This window comes from Ammospiza caudacuta, chromosome 9 (assembly GCF_027887145.1).
Source record: "Ammospiza caudacuta isolate bAmmCau1 chromosome 9, bAmmCau1.pri, whole genome shotgun sequence".
Lineage (NCBI taxonomy): Eukaryota > Metazoa > Chordata > Aves > Passeriformes > Passerellidae > Ammospiza > Ammospiza caudacuta.
Genome location: NC_080601.1, coordinates 27,138,029 through 27,154,674, shown reverse-complemented (window position 1 = coordinate 27,154,674; position 16,646 = coordinate 27,138,029). Strand labels below are relative to the sequence as shown.

The 16,646-nt window shown below is 43.7% G+C and overlaps 1 protein-coding gene across 8 annotated transcripts in view; it reads left to right on the top strand.

Annotated features, from left to right (window-relative positions):
- STN1 (STN1 subunit of CST complex) overlaps positions 1-4,362 on the top strand; it is a 38,417-nt gene extending 34,055 nt beyond the window's left edge. For 7 of the 8 annotated variants that reach the window (XM_058810338.1, XM_058810336.1, XM_058810334.1 and 4 more), the window contains one exon: positions 3,416-4,362. In XM_058810338.1, the coding sequence (XP_058666321.1) occupies positions 3,416-3,573 (158 nt within the window). In that variant the 3' untranslated portion in view covers positions 3,574-4,362. Of the gene's footprint in view, positions 1-2,607; positions 3,027-3,415 lie in introns of those variants that run through there. The other variant, XM_058810339.1, reaches the window with a different exon arrangement.
- The last annotated feature ends 12,284 nt before the right edge of the window (positions 4,363-16,646 follow it).

The following is a 16,646-nucleotide window of genomic DNA, read 5'->3' as shown; positions in this document are numbered from 1 at the left end:
ATGCAGAAAGGTGAAATCCCCGCCTCCTTTAAGTCAACAATAACAACTTGCTTAAGTCAGTAGGATATTCTCTGGAGATTTTAAGCTCGGGTAGAGCTCAGATGGTATTTTTTTGTAGTTAAAGATTTCAGTCGAACAAAGTCTATTTCTTTTCAGATAACGTGCCTCAGGTGGTTTCTGAGTTATCCCTGTCCCTCAAACTATTGTTTTTTTGTCAGAGTGATAACTTGTGCTTGACTTGAATGTGTTCTAATTACACAGGTACATTGCTACAGAGTGTCTTTCAGTTCATGGGATAGAATGTGTCAGCAGGGATCACTTGCTGCAGGAGTGCAGCTATTTGTGGGACAGAATGTGCTTTAGTATAGAATAAATGACTGACTGAAACATAAGGCATAAAATCTTAAAATTCTCATATCCCTATACTATCATAATTACAATAGCACTTGTAGGACCTGGAGTATGATGGTTATTCTGCAGTGAAAAAAAGGCTAAATGAGGCAAAATCAAATTTGAGTTTTAACTGTCTCTCTTGAGTGGTACAATGGTAGATAAGGTCTTGGGAGAAGAGGTTACTGCTGGGCATGCAGGTTAATATGGGCTTGTTTTCTTGAGGGTGTTTCAGTCCAACAAATTGCTGTATCACATTGTTTTATTGTCTTTTATCCAATTAAAAAACATCATTTCTCTAAGAGTCAAATAATTCCTTTGCTCATTTTATACATCAGTTAGTTCTCCTGATAACCTGCTTTTTTAATATAACTATGCCACTATCGAGGCCAGAACCTCTATACAGTTGACAGAGGCACTGAATGACTGCCCCCTATTTGTTCCCTTCTTGTGCATTGTCACACTGGTCAAGTACTCTGTGATCCATGGGAAGCTGGGAAGTTCTTTCGGTCAGGAAAGTCAGCAGCAGAAAGTAATTTGTAGATCAGTCACAGAAAAGACTTTGAAGAGTCCTGAGTCCTCAAAGCCATGTTTTCCATAATAAGCAGTTTAAAATTAGCAACTGTTTTACAAACCCTCTTGTTCTCCTTGAAGCTTTCCCCCTACTTAGTTTCCAGGTCAGTGTCCCTTTGCTGCTTTCCAGAAGGACCATTTCATGTCCTGGTCCTCGGCAGTAGAAGCAAAGCCAAGGAGCTTCAATGGAAACCAGCAGGCACGGCGGTATTTGTTGTCCGGGGATGATGCAAGAGCGCGGAGCTGAGCGTGGCTGCCGGCCCCCTCTGGCGGCGGGAGCTGCAGGAGAGAGAAAACAAGGACATGGCCATTCACCTCTAGGGCTTTTTCTTGTTTGTTGCAAGAAATTCCTACCCGTTTTCCTCCAAGAGTAACAGTAATCTTCCATGACAAGAGGGATGATTTATGACAAATCAAACTCTTCTCTCCAATGAGTTACTTCTCTGCCAGTTTTCCAGGCAACGCCTTGCCCCGTTGCTGTAGTTGTGACACATTCCCAGGCCCAACCCAGCTGTCTGAAACTATTGTAAAAATTAAAAAAAAAAAATCTTGCCTGCCTACTCAGAGCTGCACAAGCCCTGATCTGAAATGTGCCTACCTGACACTCCTAGTCCTTGGCTCCACTTATAGTTCCTGATCTTAAATGCACTCATGAGACACCACTGTGTGTCCATCGAGAAACTTTATATAGCCAGATAGCACATTTTGACTCCAGACTGAACTGCAAAATGGATTTGGGTTTTGGTTTGTTTCTTTCTCTGTTTTATAAATTTTAGGCTTCAATCAGGCTAATGGTAGAGAAGACAAAAACCAGAACCACTTGAAGTTAAATTTAATATGTCAGAATATACCCTGTGTGAGACATCTACAGTGAGCAAATGGCAATTCTAAAACTCTGTCCTCTCTGATGTTGGTTGTCAGGCAGGACAGTCAATCACAGCCTGGCTTCCCTCAGCTGCTGGACAAAAGTAAGAGCCCAGGATCTCAGTGAAAGAGGGACAGGAGTGTTTTTGGGTTACTTAATAATTGTACACACCTGCAGCTTCCCCAAAGTGCTGTTTTCTACCAGCATCAAGGGTAAATGTACACATTGTACTGTTAGGTAACATTTGAGTCATTAATGTAATTCATTGAGATTTAAGTTCCTCTGGATCAGGGATGGGCAATTTGACCTTCTTATGACAAACCTATGACAAATGCAAAGTGCAGCTGCCCATTTTGTTTGCAACAACAGTCACTATGATCAGGTAGAAGCATTGTTCTGTTCTCTGCAGTTATCTCTCCCAGGGTAGTGGACACATTTTTGGCTATTGGCCACAAAGGTCTTTTTATCATGCTGGATACTTCTGAGGAAGTATATCTGCCTGATTCACAGCCTAATCAGAATTAGGCTGAACTGTTTATTTACTGCTATCTACCAGTGACTTTTCTCAGCAGCTTTTTCTGGTCCAGCTCTGGGGCTCAGCGGATTCTAGAGTAGAGAATTAACTAAAAAAACCCAAAACACAACAAAATATAGGGCCTTTCCTGGCCCATGGCAGTTTCTCAGTACCCTTATCAAACTTGCCTTGCATCACGTGAGCAAAGGAGATGGAAAATAATTTGTGCTGATAAATCTGATTTATGTCTTTTTTCCATTGTCAGCTGCTGTGGAGAAATATGTTGCGGACTTCAGCACCTGGGGGACTGGGAGCTTGCAGCACTGATGATTAGTGGAGGAAATGATGACTGGGACAGCTTCAAACAATGTCCCACCTAGCACAGAACAGATGTGTGCAGCCATGAAGGACCTCTGTGCTTGCCCCTAGCAAAGGGGAATTTTAAACTTCTATTTTAAACTTCTGTTCTCTTGTACATTGCAGGGCTAATTCCACTTAAAAGGAGATAAAATCTGATACTGATGGTTCCATGACTGTCTACTCCCATAATTGTCTGGGTGGTCTGCAGGGTAGGGATGGGATAGCATTGCGAGTTGCAGTGCAGCAATTTTTCCACAAGATGCCAGCGTTGGGCCAGCGGTTACAGGCCTTGGCCACGCACCTCCTTGCTGTGCTTGAAGGCTGTGAAGTTGGGTCTCAGTAAAATGAATTTCATTTGGTTACTTCTGAAGTTGCAAAAACTGGATGGCCTGCACAGGTGCACAGTGGAGGTGCCCTTACATTATAAACTCCTCATCGAGTTGTACTGAGCCATGTATGTTAAGAGTAGTCAAGACTGAGTTATCTTTCACCCTCATACTGTTACAGCCCTGGCACTTCCCAGACAAGTCACTGGGAACAGTTGATAATTGGAGAACTGTAGGCACAGACAGGATCTCTTTCTTCTGAATACATATCTGTTTCTGTATCTAGGGCTGTGGGATTTTTCCTGATTGATCTGTAGTATGATAGTTCAAAAGAGACACACTGAAATATTTCTTCCATGCCTGGCTGCATTTTTCTTTTTCCTGCAGATGCTGAAAAAGGCTGCCATTTCCTTCATGTCCTGAGCTGTGTTCGGCAGAGCTACAGCCCCTCTCTGCCTGAGGTGGTGATGCACCGTGTCTTGGAACTACTGGAGAGTAACAGTGATGTTGTCAGCACTATGGAAGGATATTTCATGGTATTTTAAAGAGAAAAGATAAGAAAGAGAGGTTGAGAGACTGAAAGAAACTGTAATTATCTGGTATTATCTAGATAGTAGATAAAAAAAGAGCCTTTTGATTCTCCAAATGCTATTTTTGTTCAGCTTCAAAGAAATTGTTCAAATACTTGTTTTAATATTCTTCCTGACTTCCTTGCTATTCCTAGTGAAAGTGGTATCAAACTCATTCTGGGCATTCTAATCTAGCAGGGAAACTGGAAAAGAAACTGTGCTCTTGGAGTAAGATGAGACATTGATCATCCTCACATCTGCATCCAGTGTGCCTAAAGAAAAGTCACTGCTAAAGATCACTGTTTACAGCAGTGGTCATCTCAGGAGATAGTTTTCTGGCTCAATGATTGATCTTGCTAGGTTTCATGTGGTAATAGCTGTAGATCTTTCTTTTTATGTGAACTTGGTAACACCTAGAGAAAGGACACACAAACAGAAGGATTTGCCTGTCCTTCTGGCAGTGCTGGTGCATGTTTGTTTGTGAATGTGTTCCTCAATCTGAACAGCTTTCCCACTACTAAAGCAATCCTCCCCATTCTCTGTAATGTTCAGGAATGGGATCCTGCATCCCTTGCCCACTAGTTGTCAAGCATGTATGCATTCCTCTGCATTCCCATCTGTGCTACTGATGTCTGTTGTTGCACTTTCTCTTCAGACTAGAATTTTTAAAATCAGCTACTATTTTGCTGTTTCAGTTGTTTCTTAGATCACAAATGGTAAAACGTAAATTCGATGCTTTGGAAAAGAAAATACAGAAACCATTGAGACCCACTGTAATCTCCTCTGCCTGTTGCTTTTTGTGTCTTTTATTCTTTGTCACTTTTGGGGTAAAATACTGCCCATTTCTGTGCTTACAGAAGAACACAAGGCATAGATGAAACAACATTAGCCTAAAGAAGGTTACCATGCAAGATGTTTGATCTGGAATAATTATGTGCAACAGTTAAAAAGCAAAGTTGTTCAATATTTATGTTTAGAGAGAGCTTGCTGCTGCAGGGGCTTGTCTGTTTAATTAATCTGTTTAATTTATGGTGTGGAGGTGAGACCTTTAACTTGAAAAGAGTACAAAAGATTGAATTTATCCTTTTTTCCTCTGCACCTTCCCTGTAACAGTTGAAACAGCAGACTCCCAGGAGGCAGCTGTAGTGGTAAAGCCCTATATAAGGATTGACATAGCAGGGAAAAATAAACCATATGCATGAGGAAAGCCAGTGAGTAGCCCCATGTGTGCCAGCTCTCTGGTTTGTTATATTATCTGCCTCACTCCAAGCCCTGGCTGCAGTGAGATATAGGCTAAGAGAAAGGTTTGACAAAATATTTGGCATTTGCATTCAGAGGCCCTGGAAAACTCTGGCCTTAAAGAGACGGTGAGTTTGTTCCTAGTAGAGAACTATGCATGAATCATTCATTTGCTTTGTGTTCCCCACTTGCTGCAGGACTCAGTAGTTGGTTTCCTCACAGATTTCCCTACTCCTCACATTGCTGCTCTGCTCTGACTCAGGTACCTTCTAGTCAGATCTTAATATGGGCCCTGAACAGGTGCTGAAGGGGGATGTACCTGTGCAGAAGGAAATAGAAGAGGATTAAGGAAGAGTTGTAGTGTGTTTATTCCACACTCCCTCCCCACGCCCTGAATATCTCTGTAAATCAGGGAAAGAAGGCAGATACTGAGTGAAGTGCTACTGAGGGGAATTGAAACTTTCATTTATGCCTGTGAGAAGATCTGGTTGGCCACTGGGGAGATTTGCTTTTAAATTCCTGCTCTGATTGTGGATGAGTTTGAAGTGATGCTTAAAAACAAGGCTATCTGTGGAAGAAGTAGCTTGGAACATTGATTCCTATATTCAAATTCACTTCAGGAATTGCCCACAATCAAGCAGTACATATGGTTAAGTTGCTTATTTGGCATGAATTTGAGGATATATTAAAGGAAAGCATTTGGAAGAGCATGGCATATAATTTACAGGACTGTCTTGGCCATTTTCTTGAAATGTTCTGTATTAGCAGAAGCTTATTTTGCTGGGAAAGGGTTAAAGAAACATTGCTAGCTCAATGGGAAAGGTGATCCCTGCTAAGTTAGAAGAAAGACCCTCGTTCTCCTGAGGATGACAGCTGAGTGTGTGGGCTGGATGAGTTCGAGGAGAAAAAGAGTTTGGAGATCATGTTGCTCTTTAGGATCTCTTTAAAATAAATTCATACCAAAATAGGATTACGTCTTCAGCTTTGCAGTTTGTATAGTTTCACGTGCAAATTCTGTTGCCTCCAACTCTGAGGCTGCACTTACTGTGTTTTAAATGTGTTTCTTTGTGTAAAGTTTGCCTAAAATCCCTGTCCACTGATTTTCAATGCTTGGAGGTAGAAAGGGCAGACACTTGTGTCTGCTTCAGTCCTGCTCCTGTTGCAGTTTAAAAGCACTGAACAACTGCAAAGCCTCAGGGATGAGGTGGAAGGAGCTTATCTCAGGAAACATGGGTAAGTTATTCTGGAAAAAACCTGTCCCTGGAAGTTTTTAAGTTGATCCTTGCTGGAAGTTCTCAACTCTTGTGATGGAGGGTGTGTTGTGATGGTGTTTGTCCCCTAAGAACAGGAAAAAGGGATTTTTCTCAGATGAGTTGTCTCAGGGAAGTAAGATGAATAAACACAAGGGAGCCTATAGTTTTTACAAGAGTGAAAGGTTAAGCTAAAGTTAATGGAGGAGCCTAGAGTTAAGCTACACAGATTCTGACTATTTCTACAGAATAGCTGTGTCTTAAGCTTGCATGCTTTATTTTTTCCACAGTAGCCACCCAGCCCAGGTTAATGCTCTGGTTGAGAGCATTCCCTCTTGCACCTACAGGGAATACAGGATGCATGTGCCTGCACAGCAGTGCCCCAGGAGCTGTGGGAGCACAGAGCTCACTGTGGGCTGATTTACCCATTCACTCAGTATCTCTACAGTGTGCTTCTGTGACAGCAGTCTAGACATACCCATGTTGGTATAAGTCACCTTTATGTAAGTCCAACTACACACACTGGGGCTTTTACTGCAAATAAACTGTCTCTCTGTTTAAAGATCATATCCTTAACCAACAGAGTCATATCATGCACACTGTTAAAATTCTTAGACCACACCTATGAAATATTGTGCAGAGCATTCAGTGAAAGCATGCTTTCTTGTTTTGTTTAATTTGAAAACTCATTAGGCAACACAATTATTACTGGTTTATTAGAGGACTTAGAAGGTGGCACTTTAAAGTAAGACTGACAAGTGAGAATTCATGTTGTAGAACTGCTTCATGGCCAGTTCCAGTTTCCATAGCAACAGTTACGGCAGTAAAGGTAGGTAAGGAAAATGGAATTTTTAAAAGCAGTCAGCATTTCTACATTACCTCTAAAAGGTAAGTTTCCATAGAAATGCAGCACCTGAGAACAAAAATTACCTAAGAATCTCAATATTCTATTCTAGCAAAATGCACAGTGTTTGCTTTTCTGGTGAGGAAACAAAGGAACAGCTTTACCTTCAGTCCCTGCCCTCTGCTTATGTGAGAGAAGAGATGAGGTTGCTTCATACCTCAGTTTCCCCCTTCTGTAAACTGGGAATAATACAACTCCCTGTCATAAGGTCATAAGCCTCAATTTTTTTGTAATCCTAGTCATTAAAAGCTCTATGGGAGCTATTAGAGAAAAACAGTATGGCTGTGTAGGAGAGAGTGAATGGATAGATGCTGGAGTGGGACTTAGGAAAAGTTATTCTTCTACTAGTACTAATAGCTTTGGTTTTTTCTGCCTCTCTTTCCATGCATGTTGCTTTGCTTATCTTGTCATCTTTCTCTCCGAGGCCTATGAGGCAATGATGGTCTCCCTGTTTTTATTTTTATCATATTTTTTCTGGAATCCTGTTTCCTCTCATGACTTCTTAGATGGCTTCATAAAAATGGAAATCTAGATAAATAAGTTCTGAGTATTCTTGTTCTGAAATTGTTGGATTGTAAATTTGGACCCATGAGGACAAGCATGTTACACAACCTGCCTGGGAAATAAGGCTTTACTTTCAAAATAATAAATTACCAAGTTAAATATTGGTGACATGACTAAAAGCTGTTCCTTTTTTGGATCTGCGTATACTTGTGTATTCCAGTGATGAACAACATAAATAGGACTTGCTAATTCATTATTCAAAGTGGGAATTGATCAATGAGCAGCCAGTGAGGCATGGAGCCACACAGAGAATTACAAGACAAAGTACTGGAAATCTGTTCGTCAAAGAAATGCTGTTTGGTTTACTTTGAGAGTAAGCTGATCCTGTGGGGAAAAGATGTGCCTAGCAAAGATTTGTATCTTTATACTTACCTCTAAATGGGAAAGGGAGCAAGTTCAGATCCCATGGGCACCCTGAATTTTGAGACTTCCTCTCAGTGCAGCGCTGTGTTCTTTACTGCTGTCTTTCAGCACAGTCTCCAGTCCTCCTGCCCCAACCCTCCAGGCTAGAGCAAAAAAAATGTGCAGTCACAAAGATAAAAGAATAGTTACAATAATTGGTTACCATCCTCCAGGAGTCCCAGCATTACAGCCACATTTTTGTGGATCCTTATGGGCAGCAGGGAAATGCTGAGCCAAGGATCTTGGGTTTCATTCCCAGCAATATACCCTGTCAGGCACAGAGACTTTCCCCCCAGTTTCTTTCATCTATTCCTGAACTCCACTCTCCCCTCTGGCTCAATTCTCGGGCCCTTCATTTCATTCACAGTCACAGATCCTGTCAAAATCCCTTCCTCTATTTTGTTCCCTTTATCTTTCCTAACTCAAATATCCTTGTCAAGATTTGGTAGTTGAAACTTTCAGAATGATTCCCTTGCCAAACTGACTTGACACTGTTCACAGCCTGATGTGATTCCAGCAGGTTGTCCTTTGCTCCTTGTCTAGGCACCAGAAGAGGCAACTTTCTTCTCAGTGTAGTTTGCAGCAGGAAAGAGCTGCAATTTCAGCAAAACAACTCTCTTTCCACCCCACCCTCCTGAAGATTTAGTAGCACCCTAAATATTCTAGTGGTGGGATTTTTTTGCAGGTATCCAAGTACAAAAAAAACCCACCAAAAAAACCCCACCACATCTAAAAAATAAGTTGTGTCTTGCCCAAGCCTTAACAAGAAGTCACACCCCTGATAGAAGCTATCTGCCTCTCCCTGCCACTTTCGTGTCCTTTCAGATCTCATTGCAGACATGATCTGTAAAGCTGATGTGGACTTGTAGCCTGTGTGTCTCTCAGTTAGTGTCTCTTTTCAGCCTGGTTTTTTCTGAGAAGTTGTGACTCTATTCTGATGTGATTGTACTGTGTGTCTGGGCATTTGTCAACCTCTGTCCCACCACCTCAAGTGACTTTGGCTAGCTAAGATGTGTAAAGGACCCTGAACTGTTATGGTCTGGCACATTTGTAGGAAATGGATGCACTGATAGAGGGAAGCCCAAATCAGTGCCTCTGTGAAAGGGAAGGAAGGAAGACAACACCAGAGAAACCACACACAGGACAATCCCAAAGAACCCATTCCTGTAACTTCAGCTGCCACAAGAAGTACTTGTTCTGCAAGTGCTCTTTTAAGAAGTGATTGGACAGTTTTTGCAGAAGTTTCCTCACAGATACTTCCCTAAGACATTCACAATGGCAAACTGCAAATCCATCAAAATCTGGTAAAGCTGCACTGGGGGTGCAAAGTTGAGCAACTGATTGTTAATGATGCCACCACCCCATTTCCACTAATATCTTTAAATGTGCAATGGAGGCTATACTAATTTAGTCACAGCAATTTACAAGTTGAAACCAGCCCAGATTAACAAGACTGCATGAGAATAACACAGCCAGGAATTTGTCAGTGAAAGAAATAACCTAAAGGAACGATTTTCAGTAAGTGTTAACTACTGAACACTGCAGTGCCAATTAACCTGGCACAGCATGTCCTACAGCTCTTGTTTTAGCTTGCTTTCTTGTTACTCACTGGAAGAAGGCACACTCCTTCCCTGCCAGCTAGAACTGCCACCTTCACATGGCTCTGCTGGAAACAAGGTAAGATTAATAGCAAATGTATGTCACTGCATAGCAACATGATTAAAGACAGTGTGTGCCAAGTCTGTTATTGGCCTGGAAAGTTCATGGTTCTTCCCAGGAATGGAGACTTCAGCCAAATTTTAGAGTGATACTTGGAGACAGGAGGGAGGAGTCTATTCCCTCAAATGTTTTCCCCAACAATGGAGTCCTGTAAATCCTGCAGGCCTAACAGATTTTAACATGTGCTCTTCTTGGCAAGGAACAAAGGTGGTACAGAAATGAAAAGAGTGCTTGGGGCTGGGTTTTTCTCTTGTTGACAATATTGGTCATTTGCTTTGAGAGTGTAGGGTCTGTCCTTGTGTTCATGTAAAACTCTTTGCTGTGTTGTCCACAAAAATCTCTGAGCTGTAACAAGCCAGCTGGTGTTCTGAACTCCTGCCTACACTGCTGACTAATCTCTCTCATTGTTTTCTGTCCTCACCTTGTCTTTTTTCCCCTCAATAAAATCTCTTGAACTTAATTTCTGATTAAAGGTTATGGTCTCTGTCCTCTTGTGAGTACAGTGATCCAGGACAAACATAACAAGAGCAAACTGATATAGAGAAGAGTTTTTGTTGGAACCCTGAATTTAGGAAAGGATGAGAAATACAGAGGAAGCTGAAGGAGGAGGATTTAGCACAAAGATGTTTGAAATGAGTCCTACTGAAAAAGGCTAAAGAAATAATTGCCTAACGATGCTGTAGACATCTGTTTCAGAACAAGCAGCAGGTGTTGCATGTAATGAAAGCAAGGACTTGTACTGTTTTATTTTCTGCAATTAGAAAGCAGAGAAGGAAATGAGGTCAGGAAAAATGGAGTAAGAGAACATTTAGCATAAACAGCTGGGCAAATTTACATAGAGCACAGCAGTATTTATATGCTCTTCCTTTGCCTTCCTTACACTATCCTTGAACAGGTCTGTTCTGCAGAGTATTTTGTCCTTCCTAAAAGACCAATGGTTTGGGTGCTCAAAGTTAGATGCTAAAGTGAAAGTTGGTCACCAATATGCCTTTGAGGACCAAAGTGTTCAGGATAATGTAATTGTCACACAGATGTTGTCATGAACTGATGAGAATGATCCTGAGGGTAAAGCTGCCATTGTCTCACAGATGGTTTGTGTGCCTCAGTCACCAGAAAAGTGGCTGAGAAAGTATCCACTAGTGAAATGATTCTTTAGGCTTGCGTTGCTGATGCTGCATGGCCAGGGCTCAACTTGGGATGGTCTCATTTCTTGTTAACAGCAATTAATATCCTAATGGGCATTTCATTTTTCAAGCATCTCCACTACTGCTCTACAAAGTCTAACTCCAGTCTAATGACTGGGAATAAAACCCAAACTCTTTGTGTCTACCCAGGGGATGAAGTTGCTGTTGGGGAGATCTGCTTTTCCTACAGAAGTCTCTCAGTTGGGAAAACCACTTTGCTTTTGCAAGAAGATAACAAAACAAAAAGTTAATGCACTGCTGAGAGATGTTACAGATTCTTCTTACAGTGCCAAGTTTGTGTGCTCATCACCTGTGTTCAAACTGCAGTTCCATGAGCAACTTTTCCTAAGGTTTTATTTGTATGTTTTTATAGTTCACAATCTGTCAGTCAAATGTTTTCTGGTTTGGATATTGGCAGATAAATTCTTCTACTTTCTCTAGGGACTGTGCAGCCAAATAAAATTACTTTTTGGTTTCAAAAAGGGTTGAATAAGTAAAAATAGTGAACAAACAAATTCTAATTTCAAAACAGTTTGGCAGAAATTTTAAATCTCAGTGTCCATGTATGTATCCATAGAGGTAACATGGGAAGAAAATGCAAAGAAACACTATTTCTTCCTAGACTGACTTTATTTTAACAAGCCGATGTTATCAATAATGGAGACTACCATGTTTTTTTGCAGAGGATAAAGTAGAAACCAGTCTTAAAACGTGCTATTTTGAGAACAGTGAGCATGCTGAAGTCAGGGATAGAATCTGGGAAGAAACCTGAGGAATCCAAATCCAAACCTGTGATCAGTTTGGTAAACTTCAGCTGTCTCAAATGTAAGCCTGACACGTATATCATAAATAAAGAAAAGTGTGGCTTGGGCTTGCTTTATTTTTTTAAGTGCTTCAAGAGATATCTACAAAGCCTCTGTAAAAATGGAAAAGTACAAGGTGTACATGGATGAAAAGCAGGGTACAATGTGCTGCTGCCACCCTAAACACTGTGCAGGGTGCACACCACAGTGGGAAATCCTTCATCCACAACTGCTAAGAGTGGACTGAAAAATATTGTTAGTCATGAAAGTGTTAAACTGTAAGATAGCTGCTTCAAGGAAAGGATAATCTATAATTTAAGTCCAGAGGGTGAAGCAGATCTTTCATAATGTAAGTAAAAGCTGTTATGCTAGTGGAAAAGCATGTACACTGCCTGCAGAAGGAATGATTATTTTGGTTTTTCCATTATAGTAGATTGCACAGAGGGGCTGACAAAGCAGCAGTCTCTGCTGAGGAGGCTGGGAGGGGAAGGGGCACAAGAATACTGTGCTAGAGGAGGGGGGATTTTCTCTGCCAGCACTGCTGCTGGTTCCTTTGGCTGCCTTCTACCATATTAGCTGGGCCTATTTATCTCCAGAGGGAATTTCATTCGAAGAGCAGTAATCTCCCAAGAAGATGAAATGCAACTGGCTTTTAAAACAATAAGAAAAAAGATCACACCGTGCTTTGTTTCAGAGTTTGAGATTTGAATGCCAGACAGGCTCTACCATTTCTGTCATTCCTATCAAAGGCTGTGTATGTTGAAATGCTGAAGTGGAAGGACTGCATGGAAAGCAGCCTTTTTAAAAAGCTGAGGTTTTGTAAGTACAGAAGCTGAGATGGGAGTGTAACAAAGGCTCTGTGTTGTGCTGTTGCACATCAGAGCCAATAAAACCCTGAGGGGCACATCTCTAGTACCATGTCTAGCAGATTATGCATGCAACTCCAGTTGCCAGTAATGAGTTGTGTGGCTGATCTGTCATGCACAGCACTGCACAGTTCCCCTTCCCCCAAGGGGCTGAGCTCATGGCATTTAATTTCTCCCCCAGGGTGCTGAGCACCGTTAGAGTCTCTTCAGTTAGTGGGACAGGAAAACCCTGTGTTCCACCTGGCTGCTCAGTCAGAAAACAGAAAGGAAAATCATCTTTAACAACAAGTCCAGCCACCACCGACAGGGCTGCTAGACCCCAGCATGGTTAACATTCAGGGGCACTTACCTATCTACAGTGACATGCCATGAATTAATAAGAAGCATTAGAAATGGCCCTAATGGAGCACAGAAAAGCCTGACCCTTGTTTTATTTTCTCACTGATTTAACAATCCAAGTGTTTTCAATTTACAACTCAAATGCTTATTTACAAAAAAATTGCCAGCATGAGAGAGTCCTTTTGAAATATGAAAACTCAAGTCATGCTCCAGCTCTGACAACATCACATACACACATTCTGTCACGGATCAGCTTTTGCTGTAATTGGAGCAGAGTCCAGGCTGCTGGGCTCTAGCTGCACTAGGTCTCTGAGGCTAATGTGATTACCTGCTTGTTCAAAAAAAAGTCAAAGAAGAATCTTTACCCCAATACCCATCTAGCAAAAGAGGAGAAAAAAAGGTTTTAAAAATGGCTGGTTTATTTCAACCTTCAGAAGGTGAATTTTATCAGAAGCATGAGACTTTGAAAGTGAGTTATTAAATCAGCAGTTAATATTTATACTAATATATGTGTTAAAATTGTTTTAACAGCAGTGATATTCCCATGCTATGATAAGACTTCAGTAATGGGGGCTTTAAGAAAAAAAAAAAAGGTAAATATTAGGAGTTTCAGCACTAAAATCTCCAGAGTTATTTTCCTACAAATTAAGTGTCTCAGCCTTGTGTTCATGGCCCTGGTCAGGTACAGGCTGTTCTGCACCCAGCCTGCTGTGCTCCTCAGTGTACCCAGGCTCGCTTCCATTCAGCCCCAGCAGCTGGAGCTCAGCTCTCCAATACAAGCCTGGGAAGTGCCATCAGCTTAAATTTCCCAGCTGCTGCCTAAGACAGGAGCAGATTTTCCCAAGCCTGCAGCATAATAAGGGGTTTTGGTTATTCTTCTGCCAGCTTTGCAATACTTGGAGATTGGACTCCCACTAGACTGGGTGTTGTACATGTTTTAAAAGAACTATCCATGCCCCTGGCAACACACATTTTTCCTACATGCATGGACAGATGCAGCAAGCAAACAAGGAGAGCAGGAGGTGGCTGTGAGCACAAACCCATCAGATAATAGAGGAGGAGGGGGACAGAGGTGCAAAGGCTGGCCAGGCTTTGCAGGTGGGATGGGTTGTGTGGAGCAGAGGAGAATCAAATTGAGTTGAATAGAGGGAAGGGGAACAGTGGAGCAGATGCGGTGAAAGAACAGGGCAGACACCAAAGGGCTACAAACCCCAAGGCACCAGTCTCAGGTTTGGTTGAAAACACAAACTCCTTCCTTACAAGAGCAGGTGAGAAGAGTATCAGTAAAAAGATGCCAATCATTAAAAATGTCAGGTTGGGGAGGCTGTTTGGAGAATGATGTATTTTGTCTCTCCCTCCCAATGACATGTTTTGAAAGCTGTTTTAAAACAAACCCTGAGTCTTCAACAGTCTTTTTTTTTTTTTTCTGGACAGCGTGATAGGAGAACGGGATGGAATGTGTGACGTGTATTATAATGGTTCACAGGGAAAAGACATCCAAGACCCAAATCACACTGGCCACATCAGGAATATTTTTATCAATGGGTTATTTGAATATTTACATTTTGAAGAAAGAATCTTCTTTGTTTGCTCTGCACACCAGGGACTTCTTGGCCAGTCTAAACAGCAAAGGTTTCTAATGTAAATAATTGTTCTTCTGCCTTGTGTCATGCATGAGGATTAGAGGTGGAAAGTCCCTCAAAGAAGAGAAGAGGGTGCCTTGAAGAAGATAAGCCTCAAAAGTGACAATGGAAGTGGCACATGAGGTTTTCCCCTCTGTTGCCCTCCTTGTCTCATGTATACTTATGCACCTCCTGGGGAGGGATGCTGGCATTTTAGCATTTTATGTCAGGTCATTTATTTTGGTAAACTGTGTATATTAGCTGAGAAGGGAGGAGAAGGCTGGCTCAGAGCATCTGTCCTTGTCACTATGCCAGCAGATACCTGGTTCCCACCTGGCAGTAGCTGATAACTTATGCACTGATGGGCTGCTCCTGACTTTTTCTTTTCTCTTTTCTTTTTTCTTTTCTTTTCTTTTCTTTTCTTTTCTTTTCTTTTCTTTTCTTTTCTTTTCTTTTCTTTTCTTTTCTTTTCTTTTCTTTTCTTTTCTTTTCTTTTCTTTTCTTTTCTTTTCTTTTCTTTTCTTTTCTTTTCTCCTCCCTTAGGCTGCTTGTGGAAACCTGCTATGTTCTGAAAACAGCCACTTTTTATGCCAGCTTTCTGGCCCAAATACCTAAGGCTTTGTGACTGTGGTGTCTGTCTCATGATTATTGTTTCAGGGCCAGTAACATTGTAAAAGTTCTGTTTCAGAAATTGTGACTAGAGCACGTCAAAGGAAATCACATTGAGATGGACTGTTCTGACTGTAAATAAGAAGCTTATTTTGCCAGGAGCTGGTCCTCTCTGCACTCCTGGGCTGGCAGGTCTTGAGCCGACAGCAGCACTCTGGAATCTTACTGGAAAATCTGCACGGGCTGCTCTTGAAGAGACTTCAGAGGAAGGAGAGATCTTAGTAACTTCAGTTAATTTGGTGAATAGCTAATGCATGTCATAAAACAAGCTGAGGGCTGGAAGATCACATTGAAGTTCCCATTTCTGACGTAACTTTAAAATAATCATATGCAAATTAATGATGCATTACTGAAAAGAAAAAAAACCCCAAAACCTGAAATTTCTGGGGAAAACTCTTCTTGGTGTGGGACTAAGATGATATCCATTTACCTGTGCATGTATATACAAAGAGCAGAATCAGCTCTAAAAAGCCCTCATAATAGCGGGTCTGTGCAACCTTCCTCCAGCTGAGATGTCCGTGTGTCCCTGCGGGACGGGGCACTGCGGACCTTCCCTGGCCGACCTTGAGCTCCCAGCTGGAGCCCGGTGCGAGCGGGCTCAGCCCCTCACTCGCGGCTTTCCGGCGTGGCCTTGGCCGCTCGGGGAGGGCATTCCGGACCCTTTCTGCAGCCATGGAAGGCCCTGGGGCTCCCCCCGCCCCTTCCCCCGGGCTCTCCTCGAGGCCGGGCCGCGGTGTCTCGGCAGGGAGCGGGGGCTCTGCCCGGGCCCGGGGGCAGCCGCCCGCCCTCTCCGGCACCGGGGGGCGGTGGCTCCCGTCCCCTCCCGCCCCGTCCCGCCAGAGCCCTCCGCTGCCACCCGGGGGCGGAGCCGCCGGCCCTGCCCGGCCCCTCCCGCCGCCGCTGCCGCCGCCGCAGTGGCCGCGCAGCCCCGGGGCAGCGGGCAGGGAGCGGAGCTGGGCTGGGCTGGGCTGCTGTGAGCGGGGAGACGCCGCCGCCGCCGCGGCAGGGGCGGAGCCGGCACCGGGGCATCCTCCCTTGGCTGTCTCCCTGCCGCCCGCTCGGCATCGCCGCGGCGGAGGGTGCTGCCAGCGCCGGCAGGGAGCGGCGGAGCCGCGCCGGGCTGCGCGAAGATGCTGTCCTACAGCGTGCTGGACGCCAACGTGGTGGACGTGGAGAAGCGGAGGAACCCCTCGAAACACTACGTGAGTGGCGGCGGGGCGCGGGGTGCGCACGTGTGAGGGGGACGGGCCGGGCGCGGAGCGGAGCGGTCGCGGAGCCCGGAGCGGTGCCCGGAGCGGTGCCCGGAGCCCGGAGCAGTGTCTGCAGCCGTGCCCGGAGCCCGGAGCGGTGCCCGAAGCCGAGCCCGGAGCGGTGCCCCGAGCCGTCCCTCGCCTCATGTGGGCGAGACGCCGGCCCCAGGTGAGGCGCCCGCGGGGCTGCCCGCGGCCTCCTGCTCTGGAGGTGCGGCTCCTCTTCCTCACCCTCTTT